The following is a 22,501-nucleotide window of genomic DNA, read 5'->3' as shown; positions in this document are numbered from 1 at the left end:
GGAGGAAACCAGGGGTTCATGAGCCAGTTCTCATCGGGTATTCAGAGGTAGAGAGGGTCAATAACTTAAAATTCCTCAGTGTTATCATTTCAGAGAATCTCTCCTAGGTCCAGCACATGTGCCATTACAAAGGCATCACAGTAGTGCCACTACCTACTGAGAAGTCTGTGAAGATTCGGCATGTCATCTGAAAATGTGACAAGCTTCTATAGATGTGTAGTGGAGATGTGACGACAAACCAAGTTATCAGACGATTGATGCTACTGAGAGAGATAAGGGAGACAATGAAGAAACACTCAAGATGTTAATGAGAGAGGAGAGAGAGATTAACAAAAAGAGACACAATTCAGAATATTGACAGACCGGTTGCTTTGAACCTGAACTGTTTGAAATTTGATGGACAGGCGATACCCCAGCAGGGGGATAAAAAGAACAGGTTCACTAAGGCCCGAGAGACACCACAAGATAACGAGATCCTGGAAGAGCGGTGTGCCCCCACATGTTGGTGGAAGTTTGGAGGTCCGGTTCGCGGGAACCGACCATAGACGCACAGGGTGCAAAGGTACGATCGGTGGGAACCTGGTGTGTGTGTTCACCCTTGCCTGGGTGCCGGGTTCACCGCGGAAGAACGGTCATATCCGGAACGGAGGGGTCACAGTCGGTGACCACAGCGGGATAGAAGACATAATACGGTCCGCCCGAAAGCAGATAGAAGACATAAAAGGGTCCGCCCGAAAGCCAACTGCAAAGAACATCAAAGGTCTGCTTGAATCAAATTTGCATTTCTCTCTCTCTCTCTCTCTCTCTCTCTCTCTCTCTCTTCCCCCCCCACCCCCCCCAACGGCACAACAGCGATTACTGCGAACTGCACTAAGCTGAACTGAACTCTGCGTCACTTGAGACTGATCATTTTACCCCTAGACTGCGATAGAGCTTGGTTGATTCCTATTACCCTAGTTCTGTGTACATGTGTGTTTTATCATTGCTAACCTGTTGCATTTATATCCTTACTATTAGAGTACTGTGTTACTTATTTCTTTAATAAAACTTTATTAGTTTCTAGTAATCCAGACTCCAACTAATGGTCCATTTCTGCTGGTTTGGCAACCCAGTTACGGGGTACGTAACATAAGTGTGGGCTTGTCCAGTATTTTGAACGCCAAATTTGGGACTGGGTAAATTGATTGGGTTAAAATTCCCGAAAGAAAGAAAGGGCAAACAGCAGAAATGGAGATTGGGGAATTTCTAAAGGCGCCAATCTTGGAGGCATTAGAGAATGCCAGGAAATCAGAATTGGCAACTGTTGCCAAACGGTTGAATCTTTTTAAGGGGAAGTCGACAATGAGGAGAGTGGAGATGCGCAGAGCTATCATTGAGCATTATGTATCTAAAGGTGTGTTTCCCCAAGGGGAGCTGGAGGTGGTATCTATGGGCAAACCTGGTGGAGAAGCAGTACAGCTGCAGATGGAAAAATTGAGACTCGAGCACGAGTTCCGGGTAAAACAGCTGGAACGAGAACAGAGGGACAGGCAGTTAGAACGAGAAGAGAGAGAGAAGCAGAGGGAAAGGGAATTTGAGCTGGAGAAGTTAAGGATGACGCTAGCACAGGGGCCCATGCCGAACCAAGGTGGAGGGTTCAGGGCGACCCAGGAGGTTAGGCTGGTTCCCCTATTTGAGGAGGCCGATGTTGATAGGTACATTCTACATTTTGAAAAAGTCGCTGCAAGTCAGGACTGGCCGAGGGATAAGTGGGCTGTTTTGCTTCAGAGCGTACTTAAAGGAAAAGCTCAGCAAGCGTACTCGGCATTGTCCGCAGAAGATGCCCAGAGGTATGATGTGGTGAAAGAGGTGATACTCAGGATTTATGAGTTGGTCCCGGAGGCATACCGGCAGAGGTTCCGGAATGTGTGGAAGCAGTGGGGCCGCACGTATCTAGAGTTTGCCCATGAGATGCAGATGTATTGTGAGCGTTGGTGCGCCTCGAAAGGGGTCAATGGGGATTATGACAGACTGCTACAGCTAATACTGATTAAGCAGTTTAAAAGTTGTGTCCCTGAAGGTATGAGGCCCTATCTAGATGAGAAAGAGGCAGAAACCTTAGCCGCAACTGCTAAGTTAGCGGATGAGTACACGTTGACACACAAAGCGAAGTTCACCCCGAGTAAAAGCTACCAGAAGGGTAGTCAAGAGGGCGAAGAGAGTCCACCAGAAAAGCCAGAAAGTAAGCCGGGGACCAGTGAGAAGGATAAGGAAGACTGGGAGCAGTTTGGTAGGAAGTCTCCTGGGGTCATATGCTATAATTGTGGGAAAGCTGGTGTCGGTGAGGGAGGGGTTAAACCCGGTCCCAGTACGGATCTGGAGAGACACTGGGGCTTGTCAGTCATTGATCTTAAAGAGTGTGTTAGACTTTAGTTCAGAGACCCAGAGTGGGGAGGTCAGGGTGATAAAAGGCATTGGGAAAGGGACTGCAGCAGTACCTTTGCACCAGATACACAGAAAAAGCGACTTAGTCTCCGGACCAGTCACGATAGGGGTGAGGCCCGAATTACCGATGGATTACGTGGAGGTCTTACTCTGTAATGACCTTGTCGGCAGAAATGTGTACTCAGCAGTAAAACTGACAAGCAAACCGGCTCGCATTGAGGCCCCGCCCATGGACTCACAGGTTTATCCCGTTTGTGCAGTGACTCGGCGCATGTCCAGAAAGGCTGCTGAAGCGAATATAGACTTAGCTGAGACGTTTTTACCAGCCTTGTACAGGAGGGGTTAGAAAATGAGAAGGAGCGTAGTGAAACGGAAGGAAGTGAGGAGTTGAGGTAGACTTATCATTAGCAAGGAAGGAATTTATACAGGCACAGGAACGAGACGAGGAGCTAATGGCTTTGACGGAGACAGCTCTCTCTGAAGCAGAATTAAAAAGGGAGCCAGTGGGCTATTATGTGAAGGAGGGAGTACTAAGGAGGAAATGGAGACCAAGTACTGTGCCCGCAGATGAGGAATGGGGGGGTAGTGCACCAGGTGATAGTGCCGAAAATTTATAGGGGCGAGGTTTTTAACCTGGCCCACAAGATACCCCTCGACGGACATTTTGGGGTGAGGAAAACAGTCGATAGGATCATGAAAGAGTTTTACTGGCCGCACAGGAGGAAGGACGCTAGTGACTATTGTAGACGTGAGCTAACACAGTTGCAAGTTATTGATATGCTAACAGCTTGCCACAATAAGCAAGCAGACCTAGTCGGTGTTATCACGAAAATTAATAAGGCTAGGGTGCCACCTGATAAGGGGAAAACCCATTTTGAAAAGATAAGTATGATGCCGACCAGATGGGAGAACTCTACTGTTTTGGCCAACTTTGCTGATGAGTTCTCTCACTTAACCACCGAACAGAGCGAGCCGCTGATAAAGCTAACTAACCGGCACGCAGACGTATGTCCGGATGTCCCGAGGCGATACAAAGAGCCGGGACATGGTGTTGTTGTCACATCAGGTCAGCCTAGTAAGCAACACCCCTATAGGATGATTAATTCAGTGATAAAAGGGCTAAAGAATGCAGAAACGTATATTTACGATTTAGTGGTCTGGATTGACACGTGGGAAGGGCACATTGTGGCAGTAGAGGAGCTGTTTAAACGGCTGTTTGAAGCCAGCCTGACAGTGAACCTCGCAAAAAGTGAATTCGGCCACGCGAAGGTCACTTATATGGGATTTGTGGTAGGACGGGCAGCTGGCTCCGATGCAGGCTAAGGTGCGGGCTATCTCTGAAGTTCCCACCCCAACAGACAAGAGAGCCCTGAGAAGGTTCTTGGGGATGGTTGGGTACCATAGGAAGTTTTACAAAAACTTTGTGGATATTACCCTCCCTCTTACTAAGCTCTTGCCAAAGAATGCGAAGTTTGTGTGGGACGACCTTTGTTATAGTTGTCCGGCACGGAAACGACTGATAATTTACACTGATCACAACCCATTAGTGTTTTTGGCCACAATGAAGGATAAAAACAAAAGGTTGCTAAGTTGGAGCCTGGTCTTAGAGGAACTTGATATTAAAATACAACATATAAAAGGAACGGACAATGTGATTGCTGACTGTCTGTCAAGGTGTTGAAAACTTAAAGTTCTCTGTATTAGCCGAATAGCTGATGACCCTGTATATTAGTGTGTATCTAATAATGTATTCATACCCATAAATTTTTACCCCGGTAAAAATCCTTTGAAGGATAGGGGTGTGATGATAAACCAAGTTATCAGACGATTGATGCTAATGAGAGAGATAAGGGAGAAAATGGAGAAACGTTCAACATGTTAATGAGAGAGGAGAGAGAGATTAACGAAAAGAGACACAATTCAGAATATTGACAGACCGGTTGCTTTGAACCTGAACTGTTTGAAGTTTGATGGACAGGCGATACCCCAGTAGGGGGATAAAAAGAACAGGTTCGCTAAGGCCCGAGAGGCACCACGAGATAACGAGACTCTGGAACAGTGGTGTGGCCCCACAAGTTGGTGGAAGTTTGGAGGTCCGGTTCGCGGGAACCAACCATAGACGCACAGGGTGCAAAGGTACGATCGGTGGGAACCTGGTGTGTGTGTCCGCCCTTGCCTGTGTGCCGGCTTCACCACAGAAGAACAGTCGTATCCGGAACAGAGGGGTCACAGTCGGTGACCACAGCGGGATAGAAGACATAAAAGGGTCCACCCGAAAGCCAACTGCGAAGAACATCAAAGGTCTGCTTGAATCAAATGTGCATTTCTCTCTCTCTCTCTCTCTCTCTCTCTCTCTCTCTCTCTCTCTCTCGCGCGCGCGCCCCCCCCCAACGGCACAACAGCGATTACTGTGAATTGCACTAAGCTGAATTGATCTCTGCGTCACTTGAGACTGATCATTTTACCCCTATTTATATCCTTACTATTAGAGTACTGTGTTCTGTGTTACTTCTTTCTTAAATAAAACTTTATTAGTTTCTAGTAATCCAAACTCCAACTGGTGGTCCATTTCTGCTGGTTTGGCAACCCACTTACAGGGTACGTAACATAAGTGGGGGCTTGTCCAGGATTTTGAACGCCAAATTTGGGACTGGGTAAATTGATTGGGTTAAAATTCCCGAAAGAAAGAAAGGGCAAACAGCAGAAATGGAGATTGAGGAATTTCTAAAGGTGCCAACCTTGGAGGCATTAAAGGATGCCCGGAAATCAGAATTGGCGACTGTTGCTAAATGGTTGAATCTTTTTAAGGGGAAGTCAACAATGAGGAGAGCGGAGATGCACAGAGCTATCATTGAGCATTATGTATCTAAAGGTGTATTACCCGAAGGGGAGCTGGAGGTGGTATCTATGGGCAAACCTGGTGGAGAAGCAGTACAGCTGCAGATGGAAAAATTGAGACTCGAGCACAAGTTCCGAGTAAAACAGCTGGAACGAGAACAGAGGGACAGGCAGTTAGAACGAGAAGAGAGAATAAAGCGCTGGAACGAGAAGCGAGAGACAGGCAGTTAGAATGAGAAGAGAGAGAGAAGCAGAGGGAAAGGGAATCTGAGCTGGAGAAGTTAAGGATGACACTAGCGCAGGGGCCCATGCCGAACCAAGGTGGAGGGTTCAGGGCGACCCAGGAGGTTAGGCTGGTTCCCCCATTTGAGGAGGCCGATGTTGATCGGTACTTTCTACATTTTGAAAAAGTCACAGCAAGTCAGGACTGGCCGAGGGATAAGTGGGCTGTTTTGCTTCAGAGCGTACTTAAAGGAAAAGCTCAGCAAGCTTACTCAGCTTTGTCCGCGGAAGATGCCCAGAGGTATGAGGTGGTGAAAGAGGCCATCCTCAGGATTTATGAGTTGGTCCCGGAGGCATACCGGCAGAGGTTCCGGAATGTGTGGAAGCAGTGAGGCCGCACGTATTTAGAGTTTGCCCGTGAGATGCAGATGTATTGTGAGCATTGGTGCGCCTTGAAAGGGGTCAATGGGGATTATGACAGACTGCTACAGCTAATACTGATTGAGCAGTTTAAAAGTTGTGTCCCTGAAGGTATGAGGCCCTATCTAGATGAGAAAGAGGCAGAAACCTTAGCCGCAACTGCTAAGTTAGCAGATGAGTACACGCTGACACAGAAAGCGAAGTTCACCCCGAGTAAAAGCTACCAGAAGGGTAGTCAAGAGGGCGGAGAGAGTATGCCAGAAAAGCCAGAAAGTAAGCCAGGGACTAGTGAGAAGGATAAGGAAGACTGGGAGCAGTTTGGTAGGAAGTCTCCGGGGGTCGTATGCTATAATTGTGGGAAAGCCGGTCACTTTGCGTCCAGGTGCTTTGCCCCAAAGAAGGAGACGGGGAAAGGGAAAATGACAATTTCGACTGGCTGTATTGAGCTGGCAAACAAACCGCTAGGGGAGAAGAGGTCTGATAAAGTTCAGGAAGGGCACGAGAAGTTTATTTCAGCCGGATTGGTGTCGGTGAGGGAGGGGTTAAACCCGGTCCCAGTACGGATCTGGAGAGACACTGGGGCTTGTCAGTCATTGATCTTAAAGAGTGTGTTAGACTTTAGTTCAGAGTCCCAGAGTGGGGAGGTCAGGGTGATAAAAGGCATTGGGAAAGGGACTGCAGCAGTACCTTTGCACCAGATACACAGAAAAAGAGACTTGGTCTCCAGACCAGTCACGATAGGGGTGAGGCCCGAACCACCGATGGAAGACGTGGAGGTCTTACTCGGTAATGACCTCGCCGGCGGAAATGTGTTCTCAGCAGTAAAACTGACAAGCAAACCGGCTCGCATTGAGGCCCCGCCCATGGACTCACAGGTTTATCCCGTTTGCGCAGTGACTCGGCGCATGTCCAGAAAGGCTGCTGAAGCGAATATAGACTTAGCTGAGACGTTTTTACCAGCCTTGTACCAGGAGGGGTTAGAAAGTGAGAAGGAGCGTAGTGAGGGAGTTGAGGTAGACTTATCATTAGCAAGGAAGGAATTTATACAGGCACAGGAACGAGACGAGGAGCTAATGGTTTTGACGGAGACAGCTCTCTCGAAGCAGAATTAAAAAAAGGAGCCAGTGGGCTATTATGTGAAGGAGGGAGTACTAAGGAGGAAATGGAGACCAAGTACGATGAGGAATGGGGGACGGTGCACCAGGTGGTAGTGCCAAAAATTTATAGCGGATAGATTTTTAACCTGGCCCACAAGATACCCATCAGTGGACATTTTGGTGTGAGGAAAACAGTCGATAGGATCATGAAAGAGTTTTACTGGCCGCACAAGAGGAAGGATGCTAATGACTATTGTAGACGTGAGCTAACACAGTTACAGGCTCTTGATATGCTAACAGCTTGCCACGATAAGCGAGCAGACCTAGTCGGTGTTATCACGAAAATCAATGAGGCTAGGGTGCCACCTGATAAGGGGAAAACCCATTTTGAAAAGATAAATATGGTGCCGACCAGATGGGAGAACTCTATTGTTTTGGCCAGCTTTGCTGATAAGGTCTCTCCCTTAACCCCCGAACAGAGTGTGCCGCTGAGAAAGCTAATTAACCGGCACGCAGACGTATGTCCGGACGTTCCGAGGTGATGCAAAGAGCCAGTACATGGTGTTGTTGTCACATCAGGGCAGTAGTAAGCAACACCCCTATAGGATGATTAATTCAGTGATAAAAGGGCTAAAGAACGCGGAAGCGTATATTGACGATTTAGTGGTCTGGATTGACACGTGGGAGGGGCACATTGTGGCAGTAGAGGAACTGTATAAACAGCTGTTTGAAGCCAGCCTGACAGTGAACCTCACAAAAAGTGAATTTGGCCACGTGAAGGTCACTTATATGGGATTTGGGGTAGGACAGGGGCAGCTGGCTCCGATGCAGGCTAAGGTGCACGCTATCTCTGAAGTCCCCACCCCGACAGACAAGAGAGCCCTGAGAAGGTTTGGGGATGGTGGGGTACCATCGGAAGTTTTGCAAAAACTTTGCGGATATTACCCTCCCTCTTACTAAGCTCTTGCCAAAGAATGCGAAGTTTGTGTGGGACGACCTTTGTTATATTTGTCCGGCACGGAAACCACTGATAATTTACACTGATCACAACCCATTAATATTTTTAGCCACTATGAAGCATATAAACAAAAGGTTGCTAATTTGGAGCCTGATCTTAGAGGAATTTGATATTAAAATAAAACATATAAAAGGAACGGACAATGTGATTGCTGACTGTCTGTCAAGGTGTTGAAAACTTAAAGTTCTCTGTATTAGCCGAATAGCTGATGACCCTGTATATTAGTGTGTATCTAATAGCGTATTCATACCCATAAATTTTTACCCCAGTAAAAATCCTTTGAAGGATAGGGGTGTGACGACAAACCAAGTTATCAGATGATTGATGCTAATGAGAGAGATAAGGGAGACAATGAAGAAACGTTCAACATGTTAATGAGAGAGGAGAGAGAGATTAACGAAAAGAGACACAATTCAGAATATTGACAGAACGGTTGCTTTGAACCTGAACTGTTTGAAGTTTGATGGACAGGCGATACCCCAGTAGGGGGATAGAAAGAACAGGTTTGCTAAGTCCCGAGAGGCACCACGAGATAACGAGACTCCGAAAGAGCAGTGTGCCCCCATATGTTGGTGGAAGTTTGGAGGTCCGGTTCGTGGGAACCGACCATAGACACACAGGGTGCAAAGATACGATCGGTGGGAACCTGGTGTGTGTGTCCGCCCTTGCCTGGGTGCCGGGTTCACCGCGGAAGAACGGTCGTATCCGGAACGGAGGGGTCACAGTCGGTGACCACAGCGGGATAGAAGACATAAAAGGGTCCGCCCAAAAGCCAACTGCGAAGAACATCAAAGGTCTGCTTGAATCAAATTTGCATTCCCTCCTTCTGTCTCTCTGTCTGTCTGTCTGTCTCTGTCTCTCTCTCTCTCTCTCTCTCTCTCTCTCTCTCTCTTTCTTCCTTCCCCCCCCCCCCAACGGTACAACAGCGATTACTGCGAACTGCACTAAGCTGAACTGAACTCTGCGTCACTTAAGACTGATCATTTTACCCCTAGACTGCGATAGAGCTTGGTTGATTCCTATTACCCTAGTTCTGTGTACATGTCTGTTTTATCATTGCTAACCTGTTGTATTTATATCCTTACTATTAGAGTACTGTGTTACTTATTTCTTTAATAAAACTTTATTAGTTTCTAGTAATCCAGACTCCAACCAGTGGTCCATTTCTGCTGGTTTGGCAACCCAGTTACGGGATACGTAACATAAATGGGGGCTTGTCCAGGATTTTGAATGCCAATTTTGGGACTGGGTAAATTGATTGGGTTAAAATTCCCAAAAGAAAGAAAGGGCAAACAGCAGAAATGGAGATTGAGGAATTTCTAAAGGTGCCAACCTTGGAGGCATTAAAGGATGCCAGGAAATCAGAATTGGCGACTGTTGCCAAATGGTTGAATCTTTTTAAGGAGAAGTCAACAATGAGGAGAGCGGAGATGCACAGAGCTATCATTGAGCATTATGTATCTAAAGGTGTGTTTCCCCAAGGGGAGCTGGAGGTGGTATCTATGGGCAAACCTGGTGGAGAAGCAGTACAGCTGCAGATGGAAAAATTGAGACTCGAGCACGAGTTCCGGGTAAAACAGCTGGAACGAGAACAGAGGGACAGGCAGTTAGAACGAGAACAGAGAATAAAGCAGCTGGAACGAGAAGCGAGAGACAGGCAGTTAGAACGAGAAGAGAGAGAGAAGCAGAGGGAAAGAGAATCTGAGCTGGAGAAGTTAAGGATGACGCTAGCACAGGGGCCCATGCCGAACCAAGGTGGAGGGTTCAGGGCGACCCAGGAAGTTAGGCTGGTTCCCCCATTTGAGGAGGCCGATGTTGATAGGTACATTCTACATTTTGAAAAAGTCGCTGCAAATCAAGACTGGCCGAGGGATAAGTGGGCTGTTTTGCTTCAGGGCGTACTTAAAGGAAAAGCTCAGTAAGCTTACTAGGCATTGTCCGCGGAAGATGCCCAGAAGTATGATGTGGTGAAAGAGGCAATACTCAGCATTTATGAGTTGGTTCTGGAGGCATACCGGCAGAGGTTCCGGAATGTGAGGAAGCAGTGAGGCCGCACGTATTTAGAGTTTGCCCGTGAGATGCAGATATATTGTGAGCGTTGGTGCGCCTCGAAAGGTGTCAATGGGGATTATGACAGACTGCTACAGCTAATACTGATTGAGCAGTTTAAAAGTTGTGTCCCTGAAGGTATGAGGCCCTATCTAGATGAGAAAGAGGCAGAAACCTTAGCCGCAACTGCTAAGTTAGCAGATGAGTACACGTTGACACACAAAGCGAAGTTCACCCCGAGTAAAAGCTACCAGAAGGGTAGTCAAGAGGGCGGAGAGAGTCCACCAGAAAAGCCAGAAAGTAAGCCGGGGACTAGTGAGAAGGATAAGGAAGACCGGGAGCAGTTTGGTAGGAAGTCTCTGGGGGTCGTATGCTATAATTGTGGGAAAGCCGGTCACTTTGCGTCCAGGTGCTTTGCCCCAAAGAAGAAGACGGGGAAAGGAAAAACGACAATTCCGACTGGCTGTATTGAGCTGGCAAACAAACCGCTAGGGGAGAAGAGGTCTGATAAAGTTCAGGAAGGGCGCGAGAAGTTTATTTCGGCCGGATTGGTGTCGGTGAGGGAGGGGTTAAACCCGGTCCCAGTATGGATCTGGAGAGACACTGGGGCTTGTCAGTCATTGATCTTAAAGAGTGTGTTAGACTTTAGTTCAGAGACCCAGAGTGGGGAGGTCAGGGTGATAAAAGGCATTGGGAAAGGGACTGTAGCAGTAGCTTTGCACCAGATACACAGAAAAAGAGACTTGGTCTCCAGACCAGTCACGATAGGGGTGAGGCCCGAACCACCGATGGAAGACGTGGAGGTCTTACTCGGTAATGACCTCGTCGGCGGAAATGTGTACTCAGCAGTAAAACTGACAAGCAAACCGGCTCGCATTGAGGCCCCGCTCATGGACTCACAGGTTTATCCCATTTGCGCAGTGACTCGGCGCATGTCCAGAAAGGCTGCTGAAGCGAATATAGACTTAGCTGAGACGTTTTTACCAGCCTTGTACCAGGAGGGGTTAGAAAGTGAGAAGGAGCGTAGTGAGGGAGTTGAGGTAGACTTATCATTAGCAAGGAAGGAATTTATACAGGCACAGGAACGAGACGAGGAGCTAATGGTTTTGACGGAGACAGCTCTCTCGAAGCAGAATTAAAAAAAGGAGCCAGTGGGCTATTATGTGAAGGAGGGAGTACTAAGGAGGAAATGGAGACCAAGTACGATGAGGAATGGGGGACGGTGCACCAGGTGGTAGTGCCAAAAATTTATAGCGGATAGATTTTTAACCTGGCCCACAAGATACCCATCAGTGGACATTTTGGTGTGAGGAAAACAGTCGATAGGATCATGAAAGAGTTTTACTGGCCGCACAGGAGGAAGGATGCTATTGGCTATTGTAGACGTGAGCTAACACAGTTACAGGCTCTTGATATGCTAACAGCTTGCCACGATAAGCAAGCAGACCTAGTCGGTGTTATCACGAAAATTAATGAGGCTAGGGTGTCACCTGATAAGGGGAAAACCCATTTTGAAAAGATAAGTATGGTGCTGACCAGATGGGAGAACTCTATTGTTTTGGCCAGCTTTGCTGATAAGGTCTCTCCCTTAACCCCCAAACAGAGTGTGCCACTGAGAAAGCTAATTAACCGGCACGCAGACGTATATCCGGATGTCCCGAGGCGATGCAAAGAGCCGGTACGTGGTGTTGTCACATCAGGTCAGCCTAGTAAGCAACATCCCATAGGATGATTAATTCAGTGATAAAAGGGCTAAAGAACGCAGAAGCGTATATTGACGATTTAGTGGTCTAGTAATCCAGACTCCAACTAGTGGTCCACTTCTGCTGGTTTGGCAACCCAGTTATGGGATACGTAACAGAGAGTACATTGACTGGCTGAATCACTAATGCCCTTGAAAGGAAAAGCCTATAAAAAGTAGTGGATATGGCCCAGTCCGTTGTGGGTACAGCTCTCCACACCACGAAGCGCATCTACATGGTTCTGCTGTCGCAGGAAAGTGGCATCCGTCATCAAGAGCCCCCACCATCCAGACCATGCTCTCTTCTCACTGCTGCCACCAGAAAGAAGGTACAGGAGCCTCGAGACCCGCACTACCCAGTTCAGGAAAAGTTATTACCCCTATTTCATCAGGCTCAGGAACCAGAGGGGATAACTTCACTCACCCCATCACTGAACTGTTCCCATAACCTATGGACTCACTTTCAAGAATTCTTCATCTCATGTTGTCAATATTTATTGTTTATTTACTTTTATTATTGTTTTCTTTTGTATTTGCCCAGTTTATTGTCCTTTGCACATTCTTTGTTTGACTGTCCTGCTGGTGGCAGTCTTTCATTGATCCTATTGTGTTTCTTGTATTTACTCTGAATGCCCACGAGAAATTGCATCTTAGGGTTGTATATGGTGACATACCTGTACTTAGATAATACATTTAATTTCAACTTTGAACTTCGAATATCAAGTTCTAATGAAGGAGGAAGTTATTCAGAAGCCATAATGACACAAATGGAGCTCCTCTGTTTCCATTCATTTCAAACACTACTCCTTCAGCTCTGCATCAAGATTACTTGGTGCAGAAAAGCATGACTAAAAGTCCTGTAAAGAAAGATGTCCCAAGCTAAGTGTTTTGTGTTGTGTGTTTAATATTTCAGTGATATTTGAGTAATACTGTTTACATAATTCATTACAGGTTAGATGTAAAAGTAAGTGAATGGCCTTTGTTATTATGTCACCAAGTCATACATGCGCACCTCACTAAAGTAAAAATAAGTGGATACATATTTCCCAGTTCCCATGTTTTTCTTTCGATTAGTTTATGGAGTTACAAAGCACAACAGTGGTGACAAGCAAGTTTTAAACCGAACCCAAAGCAACTACCTACTTGTTGAAGAGCAACACAATCTTTTTTCTTCAGAAATGGAGAGACTTTCAGGTTTTTAAAAAAAGCACAGCACGTTTTCTTCTTCAAAAGGGGAGAGAAACAGATGAGTTTTTTTTCAAAGGCAGAAACAGATCAAGTTCACAGGTTCATAAACAGTGAGTACTGGGTGATAATAATAATAAATTTTAATAAAAGCAGAAATGGCTAGCTACATCAGAAAGAAAGACATATTCAATTGCTCAACAGATAACTGGATGATGTATACTGAACAAATTAAGCAGTATATTAAAGCAAATGAAATAGCCGATGAAAAGTAAGTGCCAGTTTTGCTGAGTGCACTCGGTGGAAAACCGTACAGCTTGCTCAGAAGTTTGACTGCTTCAACCAAACCAGCTGGAATGAGCTTTGCTGATACTGCGAAAGTAATGCAGGAACTTTTGGAACTGAAACCACTGTTGATTGCGGAACACTTTAGGTTTCATAAGCAGAATCAAAAGGAAGGAGAGTTTATTTTGGTGTATGTGGTTGAATTATTGTCTGAGCATTGTCAGTTTAGTGATGGGCTTGATGCTAGGAGAGATCGTTCAGTTTGTGGAATCTTTCAAGAAATCATTCAAAAACAGCTCTTAACTGAAACACAACTCATGTTTAAAAGAGCAGTTGAAATACCTGTATAAATGGAAACAGCAGACTTAGATGCAATTGAGTTGCAGTTAGGAATGAGAATCAGCATGAACAAAACTGTAGCATCTAAACAGAAGCTTGCCTGGACGAACAAATTATGTTACCATTGTGTCAGGGACTTCCCACGCCAGACAAATGAAAGTTTAAGGAGAATCTTGCAGAAAATTGAACAAAGTAGGACACATACAAAGAGCATGTCGGATAAAGGAAAATAAATGGACTGCACAGGGAAGAGTTAAAGAGTCAAGTTGCAGTTTCAAAAAGAGCACTAATCTGCATGCTGTTGATGAAAAATCCAATAATGTTGGGCTCTGTTTCCTGAAGGGCACAATTACAAGATCAAATTCAAGAGGACAACTAACCAGGGAAATGCTGATGAAATTCAGAATAAACTTGCCCTTGACGGACATTGCCTTATGCAGGGATTGAGAGTTGTTGTGCCATCCAAACTGAGAGCTAAAGTGCTGGAGGAGTTACATGCCGGTCATCTATGTGTAGTCAAAATGATAGCATTGGCTCAAAGCTTTGTCTGCTGGCCTGTGATAGATCACCAGATTAAGCAGCTTGCCAAACACGCTCAGGATGCCAACACGTCGAGAAGATGCCAAGAGCAGCACCTCTCCATCTCATTGCCTTGGCAGAGGATTCATGTGGATTTTGCCAGACATTCAAGGGCACAAATTTTCTGGTAGTGGATGCAGCTACAATGTGGCCAGAAGTGTTCCCAATAGCCTCCACTATAGCATCGCACGCTGCTGATGTGTTGCAAAGCCTTTTCGCAAGGACTGTTGTTTCAGAATACTTAGGGACAATGGACTACAGTTTGTTGTGGAACAGTTTCAGTCATTCCTGAAAATAAATGGAATAAGACAGACTACATCTGCACCGTACCACCCAGCTACAAATGGCTTGGCAGAAAGGTTTGTCTCAGAGTATAAAGAATGCACTGTGAGCAATGTCAGCAGAACACACTGCACTGACACTGAATCAGAAGCTCGCCAAATACCTCCTTGAATATCACAATACCACACACTGCACAACCAACAACTCACCAGCTATGCTGTTCCTGGCTCATCCCTTGCATTCATGCTTGTATAATCTCAAACCCAATGTCAGATGGAGTATGCAGGGAAACCGCTGGGACAAACTGAGGGCTCCTGAAACAAGGAGGTTCAATGTTTCACTCCTGGACGAGCAGTTCTGGCGAAGGGCTACAGAGGTGATTACAAGTGGATACTTAGAAAGATGAAAGACAGAACTGGACCACTCCCCTACAGAGCATTGATTGCATCTGATGTCACCTGAAGATGACACATCGATCAGTTGAGAAGAGCAAAGTCAATTGTTGGAGAAGAAAAGTGTCAGAGCTGTTAGGACCATTTCTTGCAGTCCCAGAGTCCTACAACCAGCATGGAGGAGACCCCAGAACCTGAGATTGTTTCAGAGCCACAAGTCTCACTGCCAAGGAGAGTGACCTCCTTGTCAGGAAAGACATTATCCCACAAGAGTAAGAAATCCTCTACAGAAACTAAATCTTTAGGTTTGAATGGGACAATTTAAAATTCACTCTGCCATGGATGTCTATATGGTAGTTGTATATACAGTGTGTGTGTGTATATGTAGTAGTTCCGTATGTATATACATAGATGCATTCTGTATAGAGTTGGAGTTTATAGCTAAGCAGATGTACTTAATATTTCAGTAATATTGTAAATATACTGTTTGATTAAACATTCTTTGTGGTTTACATAATTCATTATGGGTTATATATTAAACTATGTGAATGCATACGTCATGACACCACCACACTATATGTGTAAAACTAGGTAGACACACATTCCCCGGCTCCCATATTTTTCTTTTGATTAGTTTATGGAGTTACTTAACATAAAATTTAGCTTATTTTAATATTTAATTATCTGCTGTTATTTATGTCTAATTATATTTAGTACCATTAAATTTAGTTTTAAGTTGTTTTATTGATTTTATTTTAAGTTTTGAACAGCTTTTAAATATCACTGACTAACAAGGGCTTTTAAAGATACTTCCAAAAGCCTTTGATGATATGTTGTCAGGTTCTACAGCAGAGCCCCAGGATCCAATGCCTGAAACCTGCCCAGCTGGGAAATCTTTCCTTGGCAGTTGGCTCTCAGGTAGAGAGGGTTAGCTTGGCTAAACTCTCATATTTGGATCTGGTTAGTGAGGTGGGCAGTTACCAGGGGCAGAAAACTTGGGAAGAAGGCCACTTTTAGGATGATCCAGCCCAACACTGAGGGTATCTTTAAAAGGTGATGCCTCAAAAAGATAGCATCCATCATTAAGGACCCCCATCACCCAGGTCATGCCCTCGTCTCATTGCTACCATCAAGGAGGTGGTACAGGGGCCTGAAGTCACACCCTCAGCAGTTTAGGAACAGCTTCTTCCCCTCAGCCATCAGATTTCTGAATGGACGATTAACCCATGTACAGTACTTTACCATCTTTTTCTGTTTTTCCGCTCTTTTTGCACTACTTATTTAATTTACTTAGTAAGGAGGAGGAGGAGGAGCTAAAGATGGCGCAGAGGACGGCTTCTTCCAGTCCACCTGTGAAACAGTTTAAATTCTTCTCTCTTATGTCTTTTCTTTCCTTTTCAAGGTGGCCGGGGTCCTGTCGGAGTCAGTGATCTACAGCTGCACTCAAACTGCAGTTCTTCACAGCAGTGGGATCCTGTTCTCAGATCTCGCCGAGCAGTCCAGCATTTTCGATATCTCCAGGAGGGGCCTGGAAGACGTGAACCTTTGGGGTGCAGCCCTTTGGCCCTTCAGACGACCCGACTACTCGACCCACACATCGCAGGAGACTGGAACATCGAGACAGCTCTGAGGGCTGCCGTTGAAAAATGCAACAGTGCAAACCGTAACATCGAAACGGTGGTCTCCTCTGTCGCCGTGGCAGGAGTGATATCTCTCTCTCTCTCTCTCTCTCTCCCTCGTGTGATATCTCTCTCTCTCTCTTCCTCGTTAGTGAGAAAGAGCCTGAGGCACGTCAACCCGCTGGGATGAAGAGTGGGTTTTGATGGACTCTGGATCATGGTCTTCTGGGGGCTTTGCTCATGTTCACACGCCAGGCGGTGGGAGACTGATGCTTTTGCTGAGGCAGGTGGGGGGAGGGTTGCTGCTTATGCGTGATGGGGAGGGCTTTGGGGTTCTAACATTTTCCCATCATTCATTCTCTGGGATTCTTCTTCTGTTTCGTGGATGTCTGCAAAGAGTAAGAATTTCAGGCTGTATTCTGTATACATTCTCTTATATTAAATGGAACCATGGAACTTTATTTCCATATATATTTCTTATTGTAATTTATAGTTTTTGATTAGGTACTGCAATATACTGCTGCTGCCAAACGACATATGCCAATGATATTAAACCTGACTCTGATTTTGGTATAGGAATACTCATTATGGACGTGAAGAGGGAAAATCTTACATAATCACCCATAGCGAATTCTTCGAGTAACTGGTAAGGCTCTGAAAACCTGTTCCAATCAACTGGCGGGGTGAGGGGGGGTCCAAAGACATTTCCAATCTCTCATTGCTAAAGTTGGAAGTTCCCACCTGTTTCAAAAGGGCAACAATTATAGCAGTGCCCAAGAAGAGCAGAGTGAGCAGCCTTAATGACTATCGCCTGGTAGCACTCACAACCATGGCGATGAAGTGCTTTGAGAGGTTGGTCTTCTGAGCTTCACACCAACAGCCCATTTCATAGCACCCAGGATTAATTTATTTCTCACAATAAATTAATCTCATAATCAGAGTTATTATCACTGCCATATGACATGAAATTTATCGTACCATGGAAGAAGTACAGTGCCAGGACATAAAAATCTATAAATTACAAAACTAAGTAAATGGTGAAAAGAAGGAATAATAATGTGGTGTTTATGGGTTTTATAGACTTCAGAAATCTGGCAGCAGAGGGGAAGAATGTGTCCCTAAAATACTGCGTGGGGTCTTCAGGCTCCTGATGGGAGTAGCGAGAAGACGGCGTTCTGGATGGTGAGGTTTCTTGATGATGGATGCCACCGTCTTGAGGCTTCACCTCTTGAGGATGTCCTCAATGGGGAGGATTGTGCCTGTGGTGGAGATGGCTGAGCCCATAACCCTTTGCTGCCTCTTGCAATCCTCTGCACATTAGGCTTCTTACAAGATAGTGGTGCACTCAGTCATAATGCTCTCCACAATGTATCTGTAAGCATCTTTGGGGAGATACCAAATGTCCTCAAACTCTGAATAAAGTAGAGCCACTGGTGTGCCTTCATCCTGATTGCATCAATGTGTTGGGCCCAGGATAGGTCCTTTGAGATGCTGATAACCAGGAACTTGAAGTTGCTCACCCTCTTCACCGCAGATTTCTCAGTGAGGACTAATGTGTGTCCTCCCAACTTCCACTTCCTGAAGCCCACATTAAAATTGCTTATTGTTGTTGACATGGTGTGTGAAGTTGTTATTGTGACACCACCATATGGGCTGGATTGATCACGCCCAATTATATGACTGTCCCGGAGATGTGGTAGTAAGTGTACAAGCACAACAAACTAACTTAATTTAGTTTATTATCATAAAATAGACAGCACAAATAAACCACACGAAATACTACATAGCAAGTCAAAGATTTCTGAGCTCACAATTCCTAGTCACCACTTAGTTGTTGTCAGTGGAACTCTGATTCTGACTTGTGACCCCATCCCTTGGTCCCAAGCGCCTATTGTAGTTCTGGTCTGGGTGAAACTCAATGAAGCCTGGGAAGGCACCCTCCTAATTATGAATTTCACAAGTACAGAGCAATCAAGTTACAGACAAATCCTTTTTTCTCACCTAATAACCCAATCTGGTTTCTTTCATGTAAACAGCACATCAGCTCCATTAACACACGCGCTCATAAATCAATTAGACATTTTAATGGTTACTCCTTGTTATCGCATTCCTTAATCTCACACTGTCTGTGACACACAACATTCCTTGGGCTTACACAATACATTAATGTTTACAGGTAAGAGATAAACCAAAAACCACTTGACAGACATTCTCACTGACAGACATACAGTTCCCACATGCTATGAGTTCAGAAAGAGATAAGGTGTCATTCTACCTGACAGATATTCAATCATTACTCTACAAATTCCATATACCTGCATTCCACCCCATGAATATCTGATCAGGTTAGAGACACATGGAACTCTTCCTTCTGCTTAAAACATTTAATACAATGTCAAAGAATATGTGTCAATATCCCTTGAATTATTAAAACTGATATTATCACAATTATTAAAATATGAAAATTTACCTGGATCCAAGGATTATTCTCAACATTCACATTAAAATATATGACCTTGTCCTTGAGGGCTGGTAACAACATCTCATCGCCAACTGAAACAGAATGAGTAAGATTTACAAACACAACATTGTGATCAGGAATGCAAGAGTCAAATTACAATCATTTTGGTATTTTACTTGTTTCTGATCACACAAAAAATGGGGCCAGTCATCCTAGGTGTATACCATTCCCTCATGCTTATACACCCACTGTACCCCCAATTAGCACATAGTAAACATCTTGTCCCAGAACTGTAATATTATTTTCACAAATCACTAAGTTATCAGTAGTTTGACAGGTCTCAACAGAAATCCGATATCCAACAAAACACAAGACAAGCATTAAACAGAACAAAGCAACATTCTGACAGGAACCTTTAAAAAAACAAGAGCTGAGAGATAGTTAGAAATATTTTCATTCCCTCTTAGTCAGTTTACCCTCACCACACACACAGGATTGGTTTGTCCTCATACCATCACCCAATATGTATTTTCTTGTCTGTTGGCTATAATCTCACCCTCCACTGGAGAGGAAGATGGGTATATCACCGAAAATCATTCCTCCACCCCTCCGCCCCAGTACTGAATAAGCTCTTTATGAGCACATTTAGTTGTGCCATCAGGAATGAGAGGAATAGATTGTCCTATCATTAACAGAATGGGAGTACCTCCTTTCAAACGGTGATTGTTACAAAGCACGGTGAAAGACAGGTAACCATCCTGATAAGGTATGGACGGAAGTAAGTAAACAAATTTGCTGTTTTAATAGGCCATTCATTCGTTCACTGGCTTGAGGATAATAGGGGACATGGAAGATCCACTGTACACCATTAGAGACAGACCACTCTTGTACCCTGGAACCCAAAAAGTGCGAACTATTATTGGATTGGATTTCAAGGGGATCACTGTTTGCAGAAGCAAGATGTTCTAATCCCTGAAGGTTACCATCCTGATTAACTTTAACAGTAAGGATTGCCATCAAAAGACAAGAATAAGTATCCACTGTATTGAGGAAGTACTGGAATTGCTTCTGTAAATGAAGGGGACTGACATAATCTATGTGCCAAAGCTGAGCAGGGGCATATCCATGGCGAACAGCAGCCAAGCGTCATCTTAGAAGCTGATGGTCCTTAATTTCTAGTCATAACCCTGCTGAGCACAAGTCAGAATATCAAAGGAAACACCCCACACAACAGGTGAGACATCGACTGGAGTAGCTCCAAGTGTAGGTGACGTAGCCTGAGGGGATTCAGCAACCAGTTCATGTATTTTATTAATCGTGTCCTGTCCCTTTGATGCTCATTCAGAAATATACCACTTCCACTTAACAATAGGACGCTGTTGTGCATGCCATATCTTATGCATGAGTGTGTCAGAAAGTGCCATCCCATAACAGGAAGATCAGGGAGGAGAGAGAAGAGGGAATCCCTCATCTGAGTTTTAGTTTCTATTAAAGTCCAATAGCAAACAAGTAGTTTTTTTCTCCAGTGTATCTGGTGTCAGCATCAGGAAGCTCTTGGGACCAGAAACCCAGAGGCATATTCTTTCCACCATACTTCCGCCAGAGGCTTCAGAAAGCTACATCATCCTTAACAGGAATCTACAATTTAAAAGGGATGCCCTCTCAACAAGGAGATGGGGCAGGGTCATGCCTCCTTTGCAACCTCAAAAGCTGCTCATTGCTCAAGGCCCCATACAAAATTAAATTTCTTTCTGGTCACAGCGTACAGGGGCCGAAGGTGCACGGTCAAATGGGGTATGTGGCACTGCCAGTATCCCAGAAGGCCAACAAAGCATTGGACAAAACACACATCAAAGTTGCTGGTGAACACAGCAGGCCAGGCAGCATCTCTAGGAAGAGGTGCAGTCGACATTTCAGGCCGAGACCCTTCGTCAGAAAGCATTGGGCCTCTTGTTTTGTCATAGAAAGTGCTATGCCTAGGATCTTATTTTTGACCTTATTGGGAATTGTCTATTGTATTGCCAGAAAAATGAATAGTCATAGCTGGGCCCTGTACTTTATCAGGGTTAATTTACCATTCTCTTGATTACATGTGATAAATTAAAGTATTCAGGGCTTCAGAAACCTGCTCTTTAGAGGACCCCCGCAATAGCAGATCATCTATATAGTGAGTATAGAACACGTTAGGACACATATAGGACATATTCACGCATTTCCCATGCCACCACGCTATGGCAAATAGTAGGACTGTGGACATATATCCCTGTGGAAGCTGAGTAGAGGTGTACTGAAGGTCATTCCACTTGAAAGCAAACTGACCTTGGGACTGCTCAACAATAGGGATGGAGAAGAAAGCATTAGCCAAATCAGCACCAGCCTAACAACTATCAATCCAGCTAGAAATGTCCTCAATCACGGTCATAACGTCTGGAACAACTGTGGCCAGTGGAAGGGCAAACAAATTTAACCAGAGATAATCTGTAGTTATGCACCACGAACCAACAGGTTTCTGAACTGGTTGAGGCAGGACGGAGAACCCCCAGGTTCTGGAGGGATTCAACTGTCTCACCCATTTCCTTATGCCCCCACCCTGGGATGTGATCTTGCTTTTGTAGCTACTATTTGTGATGGCAAGGGTATAAAGACAGGTTCCTGTTTTGCCTTTCCAGCCAGAATGGTTACCTTCCTAATACCAAAGCAAATTTTCCAAAGGGCGTCATGAGAGGTTCCCGTTAACAAGTCAATTCCTAAAATGTTGTCGGGTACCTGAGAGATGAGCACAGGGTCAGATTGAGAAGGACCTTTGTACAGCTTCTGTAACCGATCCCCAAACCCTAAATATTCACTCGCTCCCCAACATAGATCCGGATTCCCTTGTAATAAGGTAACCTCAGCCCCAGTGTCCACCAGGGTGATTCACCACTGCTCATTACTGTGTGACTACTGACGGGTAATAGGTACATATGACCTCAGGTCTCCCTCTGGGACACCCAGGAGTGTTGGTTGTTCTCATAGCAACAGCGGCGGCCCCAGAGCCCTGGCCATACCCCCAGGCAACAGGTTGACTAATCTGCCATCCAGGGTCCAATTCACGCATCTAGGTATAACCAGGAATGTCCATCTTTTTGGGTTTAACATTACATTCCAGTGTAGATATCAAAAGGGCGACTTTTGTCTGGGTGATAGCGTGCAGCCCACCTGGGTCAAATGCTCACAGTACAGCACATCAAAAACACCAGTAAGTATACTGTTGTTTTTCTCCCTTATCCTCAGGTGCCGTGCCTTCAGCAGGAATAGAAGCATTTGCTTTCTACTAAGAAAGGAAGAAGGGCTCTTTGATACCGACTGCTGGGACACAGCAGTTGGCTGCTTTGGAGTATTCCTAGTTCCATTCATCAAGCACCCAGATTGCCCTTGCTGCCCCCGGGATTTAAAAGCAGCTTTAACCTACACCCATTCCTTACGTATATCTGACCCTTCAAGTAGGGCCAATAGACTGCTAGTCTCTGCAACGGTCCGACCCTCAGCTGGCCCTGATAGAGCCAACAAG

At 45.2% G+C, this 22,501-nt stretch overlaps 1 protein-coding gene across 1 annotated transcript; it reads left to right on the top strand.

Annotated features, from left to right (window-relative positions):
- Positions 1-64: 64 nt before the first annotated feature.
- On the top strand, positions 65-22,268 carry LOC134354526 (uncharacterized). Its single transcript, XM_063063446.1, has 3 exons — positions 65-760; positions 16,274-16,534; positions 22,225-22,268. The coding sequence occupies exons 1-3, from the start codon at positions 397-399 to the stop codon at positions 22,266-22,268; spliced, it is 669 nt and encodes a 222-aa protein (XP_062919516.1). The 5' UTR covers positions 65-396.
- Positions 22,269-22,501: the final 233 nt, after the last annotated feature.

This window comes from Mobula hypostoma, chromosome 12 (genome assembly GCF_963921235.1).
Source record: "Mobula hypostoma chromosome 12, sMobHyp1.1, whole genome shotgun sequence".
NCBI classification, from domain to species: domain Eukaryota; kingdom Metazoa; phylum Chordata; class Chondrichthyes; order Myliobatiformes; family Myliobatidae; genus Mobula; species Mobula hypostoma.
Note: the sequence above shows the minus strand (reverse complement) of the source record. Positions and strands in the feature narration are given on the sequence as shown.